Here is a 20,327-nt window from a genome sequence, read left to right on the forward strand (position 1 = left end):
AGGCAGAACAGAGCAGCCTGGGCCAAACAGCCTAATATCCATCGTGCTTCTTTTGGCTAATCAACTATTATGTGCAATCACTGGTCAAGAGCCCTTTGAATCCTGCTTTACCACTTATGACATCAAGGCACACAGATTAAATATTCTTTTATTTGACCCAAATTATTAGAGTGAAAACACTTAAATTACACATTGGAAAGCACTGCAATTATCTCTCAAAAAAAACAGACAATGGTGGCTTAAATTAAAAGAGCTTGATAAACAAGATACATAAAACTCAGGATGTCAAAGTAAATACTAAGGTGAACATATACCTTGACACAGAGACTGTTCAACCATTTTTGTTAGCAGTCATGTCAAAAGCAATTAGAGAAATATGTACCTAAACTGTTGAGAGGTTGTTTGGGGAGAAGATTATGGGGAAATACATGTTTTGATAAAGATTTCAATGTCTGAATTTTGAAGAATATGCATTGCCTGTATGATTTAAATAGCTAAAATCAGATTTAGCTATCAGTCACAGAACAGATATACAAATGTGCTTGGCAAGAGAAAGCTATATGAACTGACTTCATAGAGACCTATCTAAACTGCTAGTATTTTGAGACCTAGTTATTAAACATTAAGTTCAGAAATATTAAAAGGGAATAAGATAAGCAAATGATGAAATGTAGACATTTTTCATTCAAAAATATGGAAGCTCTTTTGACTCAAAAAAACCAAATCTTTATTCTATAACAAATGAGCTTAAAAAAAAAAATAATAATTAGCTTTAACAAGCCATAAAACAGTGTGACAAATGTATAAGGAATACAAAAAAGGACAACAGATTACACTGGGGGAAAGTTATTTTTAAATACAGTACACTTCAACAGAAAAATTTTACAATGGGAAACTTTTTAATTCCATTTTTCTAATAAAGACTTTTCTCTCTTTATTAAAACATAAAACATTTTCTTCTTGAACCTTTATATGTAAAATTTATTGAACTGACAATTTCCTTAGTAACACAGGCTGAGCCAGGTGAAATATGCCAAGCAATTTACATATAAAATTAGAAAGCTAATTTTGGTTTTAACTGCATAGGTTCAGTATTATTGCATAGGTTCCAAATTTACTGCAAAACTACACTGAGTAAATTTTAAATTTGGAAGCACCACCTTGTGGCAAAAGAACGAACTTCTCAATGGCAGAGGTCAAGATGGGGTTTCCTAGAGAGGACACCAGTGCTCCTGAGGCACTGGTGAAATTCTATTTTCTGACCTGTACAGAATGCCATGAGGCTCACTTTATCATTATTTGTTTAACTACATGACTTTTCTGTTACTGTATTTCATAATTTTAAACATTTATGAAAACCATATCCAATATGTACCCAAATTGGAAGTCTGAATGCCTGAATTTCCTAAGTACCACTTTTATTTCCTAGAATTATAAATGTACTATTATATTTTTGATATAAAACGCCAGAAAAAAGATATTCTTTGGTAAATGATGAAAGAAGTTTTCCCCTCAGAATGTTTTCACTGATGCTTTCTCTCAGCCTCTGAGGAAACTGCAGGGGTTCTGCAGTTATCACCTCCACACATCTATCCCAACTCGAAAAATCATCCAAAAAGCCCTAGATTTTACTGCATCAATATACAATAAAAAGGGTATGTGGCATACTTAACTATGGAGCAAAATTCATCAAAAATGTCATTCTTTCCTACTTTACTTACTATAGCTGCTGCTGCTGCAGCTAAGTCGCTTCAGTCATGTCTGACTCTGTGTGACCCCATGGACAGCAGCCCACCAGGCTCCTCTATCCACAGGATTCTCCAGGCAAGAATACTGGAGTGGGGTGCCATTTCCTTCTCCATACTTACTACAGGGTTGGCCCCAAAGTTCATTTGGGTTTTTTGTAACATTTCATGGAAAACCCCAACACTTTTGGGCCAACCAATATACAGGAAGTGACATGCTATTCACAAAACGACCTGAATTAGCTGGGGAGAATTCACCTTCTCTCCCTGCCTGAGTTACTTTTCACAGGAGCTAAATGCATCCCATTTAGTACCTCTTTCATACCATAGAGCAGTTTGCACAGAGGAAGTCCTTACTCTTTTTCTCAGGAACCTGTCAGGTTGCATTAGTGACCATGTCCCTTACTATGACTCTCACCTGAACACATCTGATTGGCAGGTGAGAAGAGTCATTAGCTGAGTCTTCCTAGAGATTGTCTCCCAAACCAGCTTCCATCCCACCGTGGAAAGCATCTCATCTTTGCTTCATTCAAATACTAGGAATATTAAAGATGGGAGTAGATGTGCTGGAGAGTATTTCACAGGACAAGGCCTTCTGCTGAGGCTTTGGTGCTACCTACTAAAATAATCCTATACTCAAATGAAGTACAGAAAATATTTTTAAAGAAACCAGGGCTACATTGCAATTCTTGACTTGGGTCCTTGCAAAGGGATATGATATACAGGCCAGCCACTAAGCTAATGTTGTCTTTTGGAGTTTGATACATTCTAGGTTTGAATATACCAAAGATCAGGGCTATTGCTCCATCTAGTGTTTGTTTCTACCTATGAAGAAATGTCAGGCTGTTGCACCACCAAGATCTGTAACTTCCTTTAGGAGTTTGAATAAATAGCTGCATTGTAAGATGAAAACAACACTCCAACGGGGTCTTTTAACAGTCTTAAAAAGGAAAATGGGATTACTGAACTTAAATCTGAAGAGGTCAAATTCTTTGGTCCTAAGAAGTAGTAAGAGCCATTTTCTCCTTTCTTATTTACAAGTAAGAAAAAGTAACAGAAGCTGCTTCTCTAAGATTTTGGAATTGCCCATGCTCAATGTTAAGATAAAATATTAATAGTGAGGAATCTTGGCACTGATATTCCATAGAAGTGATACTTCATTGTTAATCTAATATAACCATAAGGCTCAATTGGCCAGTCTATCTAAAAAAAAAAAAGATTCAATATTTCTAAGAAAATATGGTTAAACTATTTTAACCCTTTCCTCTTAGAAATAGATAAGGAAGAGACAGAAACTTTAATAATGGAAAATAATGCAGGAAATTACTACCAGTCAATGGAAGCACAATCTTTTAAAATCTTTGCTACAACTGGAATAAGAAATGATAATTATGACAGACTTTATTGTTTGATACCAACTTTTATCGAGTTGTTCAAAGTACAGGATATATGTAATCATTCAAAGTCTCTGGCTGATACCTTCACAAGCACTAGAAAAAGAACATATATTGAAAAAGAACACATATTGAGTAACAAACAGTGAGCTTAGGCACTGTTCATATAAACTGTTTTACGTACAGGAAATTCAGGATGTCTAGAAATTACTAAAATTATAAAAAAAGGGGTAAAGCTCTTTTCCTCAACTCTGGCTAAATGTCATCACCTTAAAATACTGACACAGTGTTTGATTATAAAGCAGAAATGTACAATGGTAGATTTATTTTAGTCCTTATTCAAGAATGATATTTACACAAAGCTCTCACTCAGTATAAATAAAACTATTGTATGTCATATAACCTTCTAAGTTTTATAGAGCATTTATAATACAGGTAACATTAACACCAGATTGAAAAATAAGGAGAACCAAGGCTACTCTATGTGTCCTTGAACGGGGAATTTTCTCAGACAGTGGAGTCATGGTCAGGAAATGATACTAAAAAACATAAATTTTTATACATTAGTTTCTCCATCTCTGTGTAAGCAAGAATGATTCAAATTCTTCAGTTAACTGCAATACTCAAAAAATCTTCAACTGGTAAACTCTTAGTCTGCAATGTTTCAATTTTTCCCGAATCTTAAAAACTTCAAACTGCCATTAAATATATTATCTTCTGTTTCTTCTTAAACAACTAAGGTTCATAAAAGGATCGTCATCGTCCTAAAACGACATCCAAATGTAAAATTAGTGACTGTTCCATGCTTCACTGAGATAAAACAGAAGTGCTTACGGGCAAACAATGCCAGTAAGAGCCATCTTCTCTTTTCACATTGGGTATGCTTTCGTGTTTCTATTTCCTTCATAAATATAAATTGTCAGTTTTTTTTTCTCTTTCTCCCTTCCTTAGTAGCCATTTCACTGTTAAAATAAATAAGCTCAACTGAATTTTTAGCAAGCATTAAAAATAAAAATTTATCCTGCTCTATATGAGTGTGTATATATACACCCATAATATATGTCAATATATGTCTCTCAGTTATTCATCCTACAAAAAGCAAATAAGGTATGGGAAAGCCAAAAAATAAATACTATTCAAGTTATTTCTATTAGGTTTTTAAACAGGTTTTTTTTTTTTTTCAATTTACAGTTTATAACTGGTATATATCACGTTCCAGAAACTGAAAGCCAAAAAATTAATGAAGCCACATGATCCAGTTTAGATATAACTGCAACTTTTATTCCCACTACCCATATAATGCCAGAAATAGATCCAATACTCTCAGAATGATGCAAGAAACAATCTAGCAAAGCAATCTTTCAAATATTTTTTTAGAAAAAGAAGTAGACAGGCTATTTCAGTTTCAATGAGTTCCTGTGTTCCTGGGTTGTTTATTACATGTACAGTATAAATAGGCAAGAATATCAGATGTTTGCTAAGAATTTAGAGAGAATGAAAAGTAACAAACCTAAAATAAGCCCCAAACACATGATCTAAGGCAGATAACATAAATCAATGATTATATATTTTATAACTAAATATTCAAAAGAGAAAGCAAAACTGTAAAGTTTTGGTTTATGTTTCTTTTAAGAAATTACTAAAAAGGAATAACTATTTGGTGTTAGGCTCTGTTGGCGATGTTAACACATTCAAATGTTCACCAAGTTAGCTATCTCTAGTGATATACGGATGTCTTGAGAAATACAAATTCGCTCTCACTTATTGATTCATTTTCTGCTACCATAAAAGGCAGAACTGATTTATAAATGAGAGTTAAATCCAAACTAAGGTATAGTAGAGAATTTGCAAATAGTTCTCCTTTGCAGTTAACTTGAAGTATACAAATTTTTTTAAGTAACATATAACCATATGTATATCTAGATGCTCTGGAATTAACAAATGCATCAACAATTGCTCACTTCTCTCCTGGAGGCAACATGTTAGTATTTAATAGACAGACTGTATGAGTTCATGTTGCCATTTTTCTCTGTAGCCCGAGTTCTAGGGAGTCTTTCTTTGAGCTGTTTCAAAACCACATCTGAGACACAGGGAACATGACAGCAGCAGGTGAAGCTCAAAATCATAGGTGTGATTCACATGCTACAATGGGGATAACCCTGGAGAACACTGTGCTCAGTGAAATAAGCCAGGGAGAAAAAGACGAATTCTATATAATCCCACTGATCTCAAGTATCAGAGCAGTCAAAATCATAAGGACACTAGAGTGGTTTCTAGGGGCTGAGGAGAGGGGAAATGGAAAGATGTGGTTCAATGGGTATAGATTTTTGGTTCTGGAAGATGCACAGGTTCTGGAGGCTGTTGCACAACAATGTGAATACACTTAACACTAGTGAACTATTGATAATTGTACACTTAAAACTGGTTGAGATTTAAGTTTTATGTTCATGTTTCTACCACAGTTGAAAATTACCACCATGCATCCTTATATAGGAAATGTGTAGAGCATATAATGAGGATTTAATAAACATTCTATTAAAAAGTAACTTCTATGATATTATCACCGCTATTTCTCCAAACATAAACAACAAAAGCTTAAAAAAACTATTCTGATCCTACTGTTAACTGGGCAGGTTAAATAAGAGCTGAGTGAATATTAGATGTTAATTTCAGGCCTTTCACATCTGAGACATTTCCACTGACAGGCACTCAACAGAGGCCACTCATTGATTCCACAGTAACTATGGTTCCAAGGAAGGTGATCAATGAAACTATATTCAGAAATAATTTTTAGCAACTAGCTTAGCAGTTCCTATTCAGATTTTATAAACACTTAAATTATTTAAGATTTAACTTAGTACTTCATTATTACCTCATCTGATTCAAAGTCGACCCCTTTGGTGATCTGGCTCTGGGACATGGGTTTGCTTGATGATGAAGTGCTCGAGCCTCTGAGGCAAAATAGGAGAAAAACAGAGAAGATGAACCAAAAATTCATCACAGGAGCCTTTCTTCCCAAATTTTTCATTTTAGTAGCAGCCATAAATAAAAACAGCTAGTACATTCTCTTCGAGCTGCATTAGAGGCAGTAAAAGCTCAGAGATGTGTGAGGAAAAGCACTCTGAGGTCAAGGTGTGAATTCCAGTTCTGCCCCTTCTGAGTTACATGGCTTCCAGCAAGGTACTCAGCCTCTGTGCCACAATCTCCTCAGATATGAAACGAGGATAATAATACTTTTTTAAGAGATTAAATGTGTTAGCCATAAAAAGGAATGAAACTGGGTCATTTGTAGGGATGTGGATGGACCCAAAGAACTGTCATACAGGATGAAGTAAGTCAGAGAGAGAAAAACAATTATCTTGCATTAATGCACACATGTGGAATCTAGAAAAATGGGAGAGATGAACCTATTTGCAAACCAGGAATGGAGACTGACGCACAGAACAAACATACAAACACCAAGGGGGGAAGGGGAGGAGTGGGAGGAACTGAGAGATTGCATTTACGTATATGTACTCTTTATGTTGTTGTTGCTGGTTAGTCACCAAGTTGTGTTTGACTCTTTGTGACCCTATGGAATGAAGCCTGCCAGGCTCCTCTGTCCATGGGATTTTCCAGGCAAGAATACTGGAGTGGGTTGCCATTTCCTTCTACAGGGGATCTTCCCAACCCAGAGATCAAACCTGCGTCTCCTCCATTGGCAGGTGGATTCTTTCCCATTGAGCCACCAGGGAAGCCCATATACTATTGACACTCTCTGTAAAATAGATAACTAATGAGAACATACTATGTAGCACAGGGAACTCTACTTACTGCACTGCAGTGACCTGAATGGGAAGAAAATCCCAAAGTGAGGGAATATATGTATGTATATGTATGGCTGATTCATTTTGCTCTACAGTAGAACCTAGCACCGGAGAAGGCGATGGCACCCCACTCCAGTACTCTTGCCTGGAAACTCCCATGGATGGAGGAGCCTGGTAGGCCGCAGTCCATGGGGTCACTAAGAGTCGGACACGACTGAGCGACTTCACTTTCACTTTCATGCATTGGAAAAGGAAATGGCAACCCACTCCAGTGTTCTTGCATGGAGAATCCCAGGGACGGGGGAGCCTAGTGGGCTGCCGTCTATGAGGTCACACAGAGTCGGACACGACTGAAGTGACTTAGCAGCAGAACCTAGCACAGCATTGTAATTATACTCCAATAAAAAATAATTTTAAAAATAAAAATCAATAGCCACTTTAAAAAGATTAAATGTGTTAATATACCTAAACACTTCGATCAGTGCCTGACATGTATGAAGCATTTCACAGATGTTTGCTTGTATTATCATAGTTCTTAGCATATATTAACACATATCTACTACTGTCCTCTACTCCTCAAAATTATGGCAACATTGAAATATTTTAATTCAACTATCAGCTATGTTTCCATAAAAGGATAAAAGGATCTTGGAAAAGCCTCACTGCTTTCTAGGGTTGCCTTAGTTAATATTATTCATGTTCTGTCCAAATTGAATAGCAAATATTTATTTAGTACTTGATCCTTGCCAAGTACTAAATGATAGGCCCTGGCAAATATCGGTAACCAAGTTAATCAGGAATCTGCTTTTATGAAGCTTAACTTGTAGTAATGGAATTCATATTCCTGTCTTTTTACTAACAAAAATTTTAAGTTATCTTAGAACAGGGGCCAGCAATCTTGGTTAGCAAGCCAAATCCAGCCTACCTGTTGCCCACAGATGTGAGCTAAGAATGGTCTTCACCTTTTGAAATGGGTACATTTAAATCGTTAAGTACCTACATAATATCCCCAATATTGTCTCCTGGCCCACAAAGCCTAAAATATTTACTACCTAACCCTTTAAGAAAAAGGTGGCTGGCTCCCGTCACAAATGAAAGCAGCGTTTGTGAATTCCTAGCCAACGATTTATTACCACGCTTTGGAATGTTATTACAGCAAAAGAACTGAAGGTCTTGTCTGGACAAACTGTTTGAAACAAGAGGTCTTATGTCAGAAGGAAACAGAAAAACCCACAGGTTCTCAGGCACAAAGGTAAAGGAGGATATGACGAGCAAACTCGAAGAGCAACACAGCTTCAGAGACAGCAGATCAAGGAACTTATCAACCGATCGAACTGGGACTCTCCTACCTCTCTGTATTTGACCTAACCTGGAACTGGTCATTGACTGGTTTCCATCTGTGACAGGAAGATGGAGCATCAAGAGCATAAAGCCGAAGCCCACCACGGCAGGCAAGGCATTGTGGATACGGGGGCTGGGGAAAGTGGAAAGTTAAGAAAGAAGCACGCACTGAGACCTGACTCTGCCTGCTGCTGTCTCCCCAGACAAATAACCAATAGTGCCCAGACATCTACACCAGACGCTGACTCATGTGATCACAGCAGGGGCCCCTAATTCTATACCAGAGGACCCCACACACTGACAGATCCAGTCTATAAGAGGTCCTCTATCCTTATAAATCAGTGCTGGAAGCAAAGAATGGCTATATTGCTTTGACTGCTAGGCCAAATAAATAAATGGCTTTTGTCCTTAATGACCAAAAAAAAAAAAAAGGTTTAATTTGATGAGCTTTAAGGCAGAGAGGGTGTATTAAATTGTGTGCAGGAGCTCTAAGTCGTCTTCATTTTTGCACAGATATAATTTGGAGCCACAGGTCAGAATTCCTGTCTAGAGATGTTCGCCCAATTATGTCAGTTGTAGCACTGTCACAAGCATAAGATAACATGTTAAATTGGCCTTGGCACATAAAAGGTGCCCCCGAAATGTCAGTTCCCCTCACTGCGAGGTTTAACAGGATCCCTTCCATCTCTCCTCTTCCCCCTGGCCTGATGGGACCGGGTCTTCTCTTGCTCGTGGCTTTAAGATGAGGGTGGGTACCACCAGCTCTATCAAATCTGGAAGGGTCCTCTTATTCCCAGTACAACAAGGTAGAGTTAGTCACTCAGTTGTGTCCAATTCTTTGCGACCCCATGGACTGTAGCCTGCCAAGCTCCTTTGTCCATGGACTTCTCTGGGCAAGAATACTGGAGTGGGTTCCCATTTCCTTCTCCAAGTGATCTTCCAGACATAGGATTCGAACCCAGGTCCCCCACACTGCAGGCAGATTCTTTACTGTCTGAACCACCATGGAAGCCCACAACAAGGTAGAGTTTGCTGCAATTTTTCCAAAGAAAAGTGGGTGGACCACCATTGCCTATCCAGCAGAAGGGAGTTTTACAGCTGAAAGTTCTTTCCTTTTTCAAGTTAACCACCAGAATATTAGTGCTTTCACTGCCTACCATTCTTCCTATTATTCCCATTCGATTTCCCTAGCCTGTTCCTCTTTATAGAGGTGTTACTTTGTGCCAAGTACTGAGAGAGTTAACTTAGGCAGGTTGATAGGGAGTCCAAGGCCCCTTTAAGGAGGTGAACATTCTTTCTTTTTCACATTCTTTTGCCTTAGCCACATAGGCCTTGTAAGCCCTATCTCTTGCTCAAGGACATGTATTTTTTAAGCTCAAGATGTATGCTGTGGGAAAAGAGTTCTGACAAAACTTTCACAGCTTTGACGCATTCTTTTTATCTATTCTCAACAGCCAGTTGAAAAGTATAAAATGCTTTTATATAAATATATTTAATGCTTAAATATATTTAATGCTGTGCTTAAACTAGCGAGGCAGATACTTTTCTACCCCCTTCCTGTGCCTTTTGCTAGAACACTTTTCTATCACTTTCACTTTAATAAAATCTCTGCTACACAAAGCTCTGAGTGACTGAGACTGTGTCTTTGGTCCCAGAGTTAAATCTTCTCCTTTGGAGACCACAAATCCAGCACCGTTCACCATAAGCTATCAGTGCTGTACTTAGCACTTCACTAACATTAACTTACTTCTAAGCCTCATAATAACCCTTGGAGATGAATCTTCTTGTCTTCATTTTACAAATGAGGACACTGAGGCACAGAAGAAACTTGTACAAGGCCCATACTCAGTAAGTAGTAGAGCTTAATGCTTCCAATTATGACTAAAATAAATATACCAACCATGTTATTACTAAATAATTTCCACCAAACAACCTAAATCGTGTTACCCAGTTGCTGTCATTAGGAACACAAATCTGCCAAGGCTGATTTCAGATTTCTTGCCAAAATGTTAGTTTCTAAATCATCTCTTGTCATTTAAATGACTCTTATTCATGCATAGAGGTCTGAGAGTTTAATCTATTATGTTAAGAAGCAATAGCAGAGGATGAACCTAGAGATTATCTTAACAAGCAAAGTAAGTCTGAATGAGGAAGACAAATACCATATGATATCACTTATATGTGGAATTTAAAATACAACACAAATGAACTTATTTACAAAATAAAAATAGAGTTACAGACACAGAGAACAGACTTGTGCTAGTCAAGGGGGAGAAGGGTGCAAATGGGATAGACTGGGAATCTGGAATTAACAGATGCAAACTATTATATATAGAATGGACAAACAACATGGTCTTACTGTATAGCACAGGCAACAATATTCAATATCCTGGGATAAACCATAATGGGAAAGAATGTGAAAAGAATGTATATATATGTATAACTACTCTGCTGTACAGCAGAAAATAACACAACTCTATAAATCAACTAATACTTCAATAAAATTAAATAAAAGCAGCAATGGCAGAGGTGAGTCCTGGAGCAGAATGCCTGGTCCGTGACTGGCTGGTGACCTCAGGTAAGTTATTTAAACTACCAGGCTTCACTTTCTTCAAAGACAAAAGGGAGGAAAACAGAGTTATAAATACATTTACCTCCTGGAGTGACTGTAAGCAGCAAACAATCTAATTCATATGCAAAGGCTTAGAATGGTGCCTGACATACAGGAAGTGCTAAAAGCTGAAACTGAATATAAACAAAATACAAAGCTATTTTCTGTTAACTGAAGAGAACACAGTACTCTAACAAGAAAATCACTGGTTAATAAAGGCAAAAGGAAATGAATGACAAGTTATTCAAACTGTCACTGAAAATACTTGTAATAATGATGCACTGACTCTATGAACTAGCCCCTGGTCTATTTTTCACTTCTGTATATACATGACTGCTTCCCAGGTGGCTCAGTGGTGAAGAATCTGCCTGCAATGCAGGAGATGATGGTTTGATCCCTGGGTCGGGAAGATCCCCTGGAGGAGGGCATGGCAACCCCACTCCAGTATTCTTGTCTGGAGGGTTCCATGGACAGAGCTTAGTCCATGGGGTTACAAAGAGTCAGACATGACTTAGTGACTAAACAGCAACAACAAATACATGACTAGTTGAAAATGAATCTGTTAGATTTCCATGACTTAGAAAAATGTATAAGGAGAATTCTGGATAATTTTTAATTTTTTCAGATGTTTCTTCTTGTAGGAAGTGACTACACCTACCTTTGATCAGTTTTGAAAGTAGTCAGAAAAACGTCTTCTTCGGTATCTGACTCATCCACCTCAATCACCTAAGAGGGAGAAACAGCAAATAGTCTTTGTGGGGATGGAAAATTTGAATAAAAATGCATTAAAGAGTCTAAGAATACATTTTTTATAAAAATTTACAAAGAAGGAGGCAGAAACCATGTTAACAGCACCCTGTACCATGGCAGCCTGGGTACGTACAGGAACATGTACCTAGACTGGTGAATGACTCACATAGGGTCACATGCAGATAGTGCCCTGTGATTGATTCTCTTGGGTTTGAAATGAAAGACCGTCGTTGTTTCATCTCTAATTAAAAATGAGGTATATAAGACTGTGTGGCTTCGAAGTACTGAATATCTGTTTTTCTGTTACATTTATCCCTGTTAAATACCACTTGTTGCCTTTAAGCCTCACTAAAGATATTTATGATTCTTGATTCTATAATCCAAAATACCACCTATTCTATATTTCTGTTATCTTGACACTTAATACACACATTTGCTGTGTCTTCATCTAACTGATAAAGTCAAAGACAAAACAGTGAAAAAAACAGCACTTGAGATCCACTCCCTCAACAGGTTAACACTGAACTATTAGTCAAAAACCATTAAATGAAGCTGTCTAATCAGCTATGAATCCAGACAATATTTTTGTCCATGAAACTGTCATTAGATTGTCTTATGTACCTTGAAGTAATCTAACACCTTCAGCATTCCTCTAAACCACCACTGCTGCTGCTGCTGCTAAGTTGCTTCAGTCGTGTCCGACTTTGTGTGACCCCATAGACGGCAGCCCACCAGGCTCCCGTCCCTAGGATTCTCCAGGCAAGAATACTGGAGTGGGTTGCCATTTCCTTCTCCAATGCATGAAAGTGAAAAGTGCAAGTGAAGTCACTCAGTCGTGTCTGACTCCTAGCTACGCCATTGGACTGCAGCCTACCAGGCTCCTCCGTCCATGGGATTTTTCAGGCAACAGTACTGGAGTGGGGTGCCATTGCCTTCTCCACTATGTATCCTCAATTAAAAAAATGAAAGAAAAAGTTAGTTTGCCATGACTTAACTCTTTTTGAACTCATATTCTTCCAAAAGTTAGTTTGCCATGACTTAACTCTTTTTGAACTCATATTCTTACATTATAAAAGAAAAATCTAGAAGGGAAGCTTCCTTGTGGACATGATGAAAGTTCTGTTTGTTTTCATATATGAAGCAATAGAGGGCAACAGCTGACGGAATAATGAAATGGAGGTCAGGATAAAAGGACCAGAAGAGGTGGAAAAAAAAAAAAAAAGATGAAATTAAGAGAAATAAAAGAGCAATAGTAGGAGAAGGACAGAGAAGCTTTCTGGAAGAGGAGGTCAGCCACATCACAAGCTCGCAGAGACCAGGAAGGGATGAATTTAACATTGCTAGGGTGGTATGATACAGAGCAGTGATTCTCAGACAGGTGTGATTTTTAACCCCTACTCCCATTGCAGAAACGTCTGGCATGTCTGGAGGCATTTTTGATTATTATATCTCAGGGTGGGGGGGGGCGGACCCACAGCCACTCAGAGGCAGAAGCCAGGAATGATGCTTGAAAAGTGAGACACATGGGTTTTGAAAACAAGGGAAGAGGAGACTCAAGCCAATTTTGGACTCTCCTTGGAATCCAAAGGAACAGCAGAAGTTTCATGTTAAATCTAGAGTCACACAGAGGTCCATAAACTCAGACCTTGTAATCTGTCTTGAGTCTAGTTTCAGCCATTAAGACACAGCCAGAGTATGTAAGTAACAAAAGGACACCAACAAGAAACAAGACCACTCTGTGCACTGAATGCCCATCTTCTGTAACAGTTTTCCACGCACGGACCCTTCTGGTTCAACATTATTATTCTTAAAACTATTACTGGGGACACATATTTATGGATGTAAATTAAGGTGATTCACTCTTTTTTTTAAGAGAGAAAACAAAATAAAAACTCCTAGAAGCCCTCAGCCTTTATAATCAGTAAAGTTCTCAACAGTTTTAACATTTTACATTTTTTTCTTTTATTTACTCTGTAAAGCAAAGAATTGACAATCATAATGTACAAAATATAAAGTAGCCCACAATTATAAAACTTTTGTTCCTTACCTCGGTATAATTTTTAGTAGCAACATTTCGGGAGGGCTGCTGTCTTGTAGATTTAAAGGCTACAATGAAAAAGATGATACATCCATTATGTTTTTCTTAAAATAGTTTAGAAAAATCTGCATGCTTCTTTAGCTGATTATTTCCTAAGTTTTATCTGTAAAAGCTCATGATGACTAATTATAAAACCACTTCCATTTCTTAAAATCTGAAGGGAGATGGAATTATATGTGTAATTGTCAGTCTCAAATGATTTTTCTGATTTACTCAAATAAAGTAATAAGCAGTGTTCATAAAGACATCTATAGTAAAAAGTATTTTACAGCAAAATACATGGATAAAATCTGATCACCAAATAGACTGAATTCCAAATAAGTGAAAGTAACCTCCTCAGGTCTTCTCTTATAGTTGGCAAGCTCTTTCCTCGTGGCTCTACTGTGTTAGGAGCCACTTGTTCCAGTAAGAGCTTCCTTACTCTCCTCTACTGTGTTAAAAATATTCAGTATCTAAGTAATTGTCCAGAGGGAATTCTAGAAAAACTACGTTGTTTCACAATAACTTTCCTAGAAATCCTTACATTTTCACCTTTGTAAACCTGGTTAGAATCATGAAGTTTATTCTTCCCAAGACTATGATATTATGATTTTACAGTAAGAAACATAATTTGGTCTTCATCCACATTTCTGGCAGAGAGCCCCTAGCCAGTCAGTGTTAGTCACTCAGTTGTGTCTGACTCTTTGCAACCTCATGGACTGTAGCCTGCCAGGTTCCTCTGTCCATGGAATTCTCCAGGCAAGAATACTGGAGTGGGTTGCCATTCCCTTCTCCAGGGGATTTTCCCAACCCAGGAATCGAACCCAGGTCTCCTGCATTGCAGGTGGATTCTTTACTATCTGAGCAACCAAGAAGCCCAGGGAGCCCCTAAAATGCTGATTTCCTGAAATGATGAGAGCCATCAAGGTGCTTTTTACTATGTTAACAAGGCAACTTTGGGACCACAACTGAGGGAGGCTGGGTACCAGGGAACCAACTAGGAAGAGAAGGTTGGAACTTTCAGTCCCCAACCTGATTTCTGGGGAGGGTAGAGAAGCTGGAGGTTGAATCAATCACCAACAGCCAATAATCTCATCAATCATGCCTATGTAATGGGGCCTAGATAAAAACCCAAAAGGAGAGGGTTCAGAGAGCTTCCAGGGAATGAATCAGGATATTTCCACATGCCACCATGCCTAGACCCCAAACTTGATACAGACAGAAGCTCCTTTGTTCTGGCTCTTGCCCTAAGTATCTCTTCAACTGGCTATTGATTCATATCTTTAATATCTTTGGTAATAAGCCAGTAATCCAGTAAGTAAACTAGTTTCCTGTGTTCTGTGAGTCACTCTAGCAAGTAAATTGAATCAAGGAAGGAGTCATGGGAACCTCTGATTTATGGCCAAGTGGTCAGAAGTATGGGAATAACCATATTCCAGCATGTGACTGGCATCTGAAGAGAAGCAGGCGGTCTTGTGGAGCTGGGTCTCTCCCCTGTGGAATCTGATGCTGTCTCTGGGTAGTCAGTGTCAGAACTGAGTTGACTTGTAGGACACCCAGCAGGTGTCTGAGAACTGCATGGTGGTATGGGGAACCACCCCCCAACCCCACACACACTGGAATTAAGAGCAGAATATTAAAAACCTAGAATAAAATGTAAACAGCCCTTCAGAGGTTTAAGTTTCTCCTAAGCCTTACCAGTTTCCTAACATTAAAAAAAAAGGTCTCCCCCAAGATAACCCCAAAGCCAAACAACAGGGCAAGAGGAGATAAAAAGACAGAAGATTTAAAGAAGTCAAATGCTCAAACAACCCCACAAAGTCCAAAATTCTCCTAGTAAGAAAACTCAGGAATCTACCCACCTTAGACCTAAGATACCATTTACTCCCTTTTTCCACCCCCAATCTTGGCATGTCTAGCTAAGAGGGGAGAGGAAAGACAGAAGCAGAGTTCTTACCCACGTACTCTATTACTGGCTTCACATCCTACTCTACTCAAAGGCTGGACAGGGCAACTGAATGAAAGAGCCAGTGACTGTGACTCTTCCAAAAAAATATTTCTGCTCAATTATTATTCACTAACGGACTCCTCAAACTCTCAGCTCCTTGAAGAAGAAACAAGAGCCTTCCTTTCTTTCTATCCCCAATAAATGTTTGTGTGATAAATTAACATTATCAGAAAATTAAGCACTGGGTTCTATTAGGAAGGCAATGCATACTGTACTGGGGGCTAAAAGCTCTGGTTTTAAGAGTTAGACCTAGGTGGACTCTCTAGCTGGGTGACTGTGACCAAGTTCCTTGGCTTCTTCAAATCTCAGTTTCCCTACCTATAAAACAGCATTAATAATACTTCATGCTGAAAATTGTTGAAAGGATAAAAAGAAGTAGTTAATGTAAATTGTTTTGGCAAGTGACTATAGGAGTAGGTACTCAAATGATGTCGCTAGTAACAGAGACTACTACTATCATCATTGTAGACGGAGTAGCACCAATGGTAGCCATGGTAAATTAAATGCAAAGACAGAGGCTCTTTTATTTACTTAGTCACTATCCTTTGCAGACAAACTTCTATGGAAAAATGTTGCTGCTGGCTATAAATGTAGTATCTAATAATACATTTCCCAATAAAACTCCAACGCAGTAACAAACCTCTACACTCCATGTAGTTTGTTATAATAGAATTGAACCTTTATTTATCTCTTCATTCCTCCATTTAGAATACAAACACAGAAGCTATAGTTTTAAAGCTGCTTTTGTCCCAAAGTTACAGCAACTATAGCTAGTACTCCATGGTTATTCTGTCACAGACTGTATTAAAAAGTCAGTTTTATTTTTCAAAAAAAGGCCCAATGTTGGATGTAACCAGTTAAATGTAAAACCACTGAGCCAAATCAACTGTATAAAAGACAAATTTAGACTAATTTATGGACAATCCATTTTCATAAGTTTATTGTAAACACTGCCACTAATACTATTAATAACAACAGCAATCACTGATTGGATTCTTATCAAGTGCTATGCTCAGTAATGGATATGCATAGTTCACTTAACACTTTTAATTACTCTGGGAAGTTAGTACTACTCCCCAGTAGGAGGACAGAGTGAACAGGTTATATTTATTTAATTGAAATCTTAGAAGAATAAGAACAGAATAGAGGTAGTATCTGAAGGGATAACAACAAAGGATTACTAGAAGTGATAAAACACACCAATTCACAGTTTCATGAAGCTGAATAAGTTCTAAGCAGGACAAAAAAAGAATTGAAATCTAGATTCATCATAGTGAAAGTGGGGAACACCAAAGACAGCTAGATGGAGAAAAAATGGACTACTTAAAAAAAAAAAAGCAACAAGCTAAACTAACAGCTGATTTCTTAACAAGAACAGTGGAAACTTGAAGACTCAGTTTGAGTGATTAATTCTGTCCGATGGTGTTAGGGAAAGCTTCACATAAAACAATAAAGCCTGGACTTTTCTGATGGTACAGTAGTTAAGAATCTGCCTGCCAATGCAGGGGATGCAGGTTTCATCCCTGGTCCGGTAAGATCCCACATGCCATGGAGCAACTAAACCCATGCACCACAACTACTGAGCCTACAGGCCCTAGAGCCTGTGCTCTGCAACAAGAAAAGCCACCTCAAGAAGTCTGCTCACTGCAACTGAAAAAGCCGGTGCATGGCAATGAAGCCCCAGTGCAGCCAAAAGTAAAAAATTAATTAAAAAAAAACAAGCAAACAAACAAAAAACTGAACAAAGCCATGATGAAAAAACTCAGTTTGGGCTCAGGTAAAGGCAGGTAATTTACAATGTCCATGCCTCTGTGTTGCACATTAACCAAATTGTAGTGGCTTAACAATGTGTTCATATTTTATTCTTGTTCCTTTCCTAACTCCCTCTTTTTTTCCAATAATAGCTCTATCTCTTTTTTAACATTAACATTTCACAAAAGCCTACTATGTGCCAGCCTTTGGGGGGTGGGGGGGCACCCTATCATCTGGCTTGCAGGATCTTACTTCCCCAACCATGGATTGAACCTGGGCCCTCAGGAGAGTCCTAATCAGTGGACCACCAGTTAATTCCCAGGTTTTTTGCTTTTAATCTTCAGAATAATCGAATTTGGCAAGATTAGTCCCAATTTACACGTGAACAGACTAGGAGAGTGAGTGACTCATCTAAAGTCACAGAACTTTTCATATGTTGAACTCAGCCCAGATTCTTTACAGTGCTTTTTTTTTTCACTTCCTTTCCCCTTCTCTGCTTTTATTTTAGACCTGTTAAGAATGTCTCAGTATCTTTCTAGATGCCATTTTCTAAATGGCAACAGAGACAACATACTTATGAAGTCAAATGGATTTCAGTTGGCTCTATGCAAATATTGAATAATTCTTGAATAAAAACATAGCAGCAGAACTTCTGATAAGAAGATTCTTTGAGAATCATTTAATAGATCTGATGTCTTTATCTGTTCTCCAAAGGCATCTGTCATCCAAAAAATACTGAAAAACTTCCTCTGATGGAGTCACAGGTCATTTCCTTCTGAGGTGGCTTACTCCATGTTTGGGCTGATTGACAGGCTCTTCTGTATAATGCAAAGACTACTGAGAACCAATTAGCTCAATCAACCAATTAGCTCAATCTCTAATTTTATCTCACTCTGGAAACTAGTATAGTGCTTAACTACTTGTCCTGAAGGCCAGAGAATGTGGGGGATCAATTCAAGCTTCAGAATTTACCAGCTGTGAGACCTTAGATAAACCGCCTATCTTTTCAAAGCCTTGGTTCTCTTTTCTGTAAAACAGAGAAAATGTAAGTACCGACCCTACTGAGCAGATGCTAAAGAGTCTGCCTGCAAAGCAGGAGACCCAAGTTTGATCACTAGGTCTGGAAGATCCCCTGGAGAAATGGCTACCCACTCCAGTATTCTTGCCTGGGAAATCCCATGGACAGAAGAATCTGGTGAGCTACAGGCCATGGGGTAGCAAAGAGTCAGACATGACTGAGCGACTAACACTTTCACTTTCCATTGAGCTGTTGACAGGCATCCAGTAATTGTCTCATAAATATTAGTAATTATAGTTGCAGACAATTAGCAATTGTCTCATAAATTAGTACTATCAGTGGTTTTATCAACCTATGGCAAAATATTTAGCTCAATTCCCTCGTCTATAAAAGAGGGAGTACGTGAAATTGTTCTTAAGTCTTCCAGGTCTCTTTTATCATATAATAAACTTAAATCTGTGTGTGATTAGCTTTTCCCATCTGTCCTCACTGGGGAGCAGTTCTTAACCTAGAGCCCATGGATGGGCTTCTAGGGGATCCCTGAACCCTTTGAAATTGAATATAATTGCATAAGTACTTATTTAAAGACAGGATATGTAGCTTGCAGAATTTATAACTTAAAACAGATTTAAAACCACTGTCTTTAGGACTGTGCAAATCATATCTATTCGATCTTTGACATGATTGAACTTTGTTAATGTAAAGATTTCAATTTTTCCCAGGTTAGCTATCCTAAGTTCCTTCTAAGAGATTTTTTTATATTATATGGTTTCTCTTCTGAATGATCATATAAAGCTGATATCCTTCTTGAAACATGGTTCCAAAGATGAGCACAGTATTCTTGACATGATACATCCAATCAGCACAGAGAGAGAACGTCCTTGCTGTAGAGAAGCACTACTTCTATAAATACTGCTTTAGGCACTGAGAGGGTAACAGGCAGGAAGGCTAGGGGTCTCCAAACGGAGGAAACAGGCTGCAAGTGTCAGACGATTTTCTCTCTCTTAAGCGGCAGGAGGAAACAAACTACAAGTATCAGAATTTTTTCCTTCTCTATACAAAATTAAAAGGTTTCTTTTAAAATTCTATGTTGCCATGATGACACCTGGTTCCACCTGAACTTAACTTTTCTCAAACCTTGAGCTAACCAATGTCTTTTTCTTACGGAAATGCTTTTCTTAAGCTATGTTAATGAACTATGTCTTTCTTCAAGTCAGTTCCCTTAAGAGACTCAGAACTGATAAGGGCTCAAGGAACCAGTATGTTTTACTCATACAATTGTTCTCCTAATCTATGTTAATGAAACTATATATTTGCTTGGAAACCTGCCTTTCTTCAAGATTCATGTCAATGGCTTTATGGCCCAGGATGACTCACCTTGTGCCAATGTTATGTCAAAATGCATGTTGTGGATGAGGGGCCTGGTGCTGGTCTCTGAGTTTTGAGATATTTCCTTTCTCCAATTAGCAGCCTGCTAGTAGCTATATAACATCCAGCTAAAAGCTAGCAGGGAGGCACTCTTTCCTTCCACTTCTGATGTCTATGTCCATAAGCCTTCTCTATCTCTTTTATACTTTAATAAAACTTTATCACACAAAATCTCTGAGTGATTGAGCCTCGTCACTGGTCCCAGATTGAATTCCTCTCCTCCAAAGAGCAAGAATCCTGGTGTCCCTTATGGCTCAGCAACAGCCTTTCAGGCACCATCAGATTGAGACAGTTAGATCAACCTTTGCACAACCTTAGTGACCTAAGTCTTTCTTACTTGGTTTCCTGCTAATATCACATACTTCTCAGAACTCTCTCTGTGCAGCCATCCTCTTAG

General features: G+C 38.2%; 1 protein-coding gene across 3 annotated transcripts in view; it reads right to left on the reverse strand.

Moving 5' to 3' along the window:
* Nucleotides 1-3,128: 3,128 nt before the first annotated feature.
* MRE11 (MRE11 homolog, double strand break repair nuclease) overlaps nt 3,129-20,327 on the reverse strand; it is a 70,777-nt gene continuing 53,578 nt past the window's right edge. For all 3 annotated transcript variants that reach the window (XM_019975338.2, XM_070803277.1, XM_019975340.2), the window contains 4 exons: nt 13,695-13,753; nt 11,556-11,623; nt 6,012-6,090; nt 3,129-3,903 (listed from right to left, as the gene is read on the reverse strand). In XM_019975338.2, coding sequence (XP_019830897.1) covers nt 3,850-3,903; nt 6,012-6,090; nt 11,556-11,623; nt 13,695-13,753 — 260 coding nt within the window. In that variant the 3' untranslated portion in view covers nt 3,129-3,849. The remainder of the gene's footprint in view (nt 3,904-6,011; nt 6,091-11,555; nt 11,624-13,694; nt 13,754-20,327) is intronic.

This window comes from Bos indicus, chromosome 15 (assembly GCF_029378745.1).
Source record: "Bos indicus isolate NIAB-ARS_2022 breed Sahiwal x Tharparkar chromosome 15, NIAB-ARS_B.indTharparkar_mat_pri_1.0, whole genome shotgun sequence".
NCBI classification, from domain to species: Eukaryota; Metazoa; Chordata; class Mammalia; order Artiodactyla; family Bovidae; genus Bos; species Bos indicus.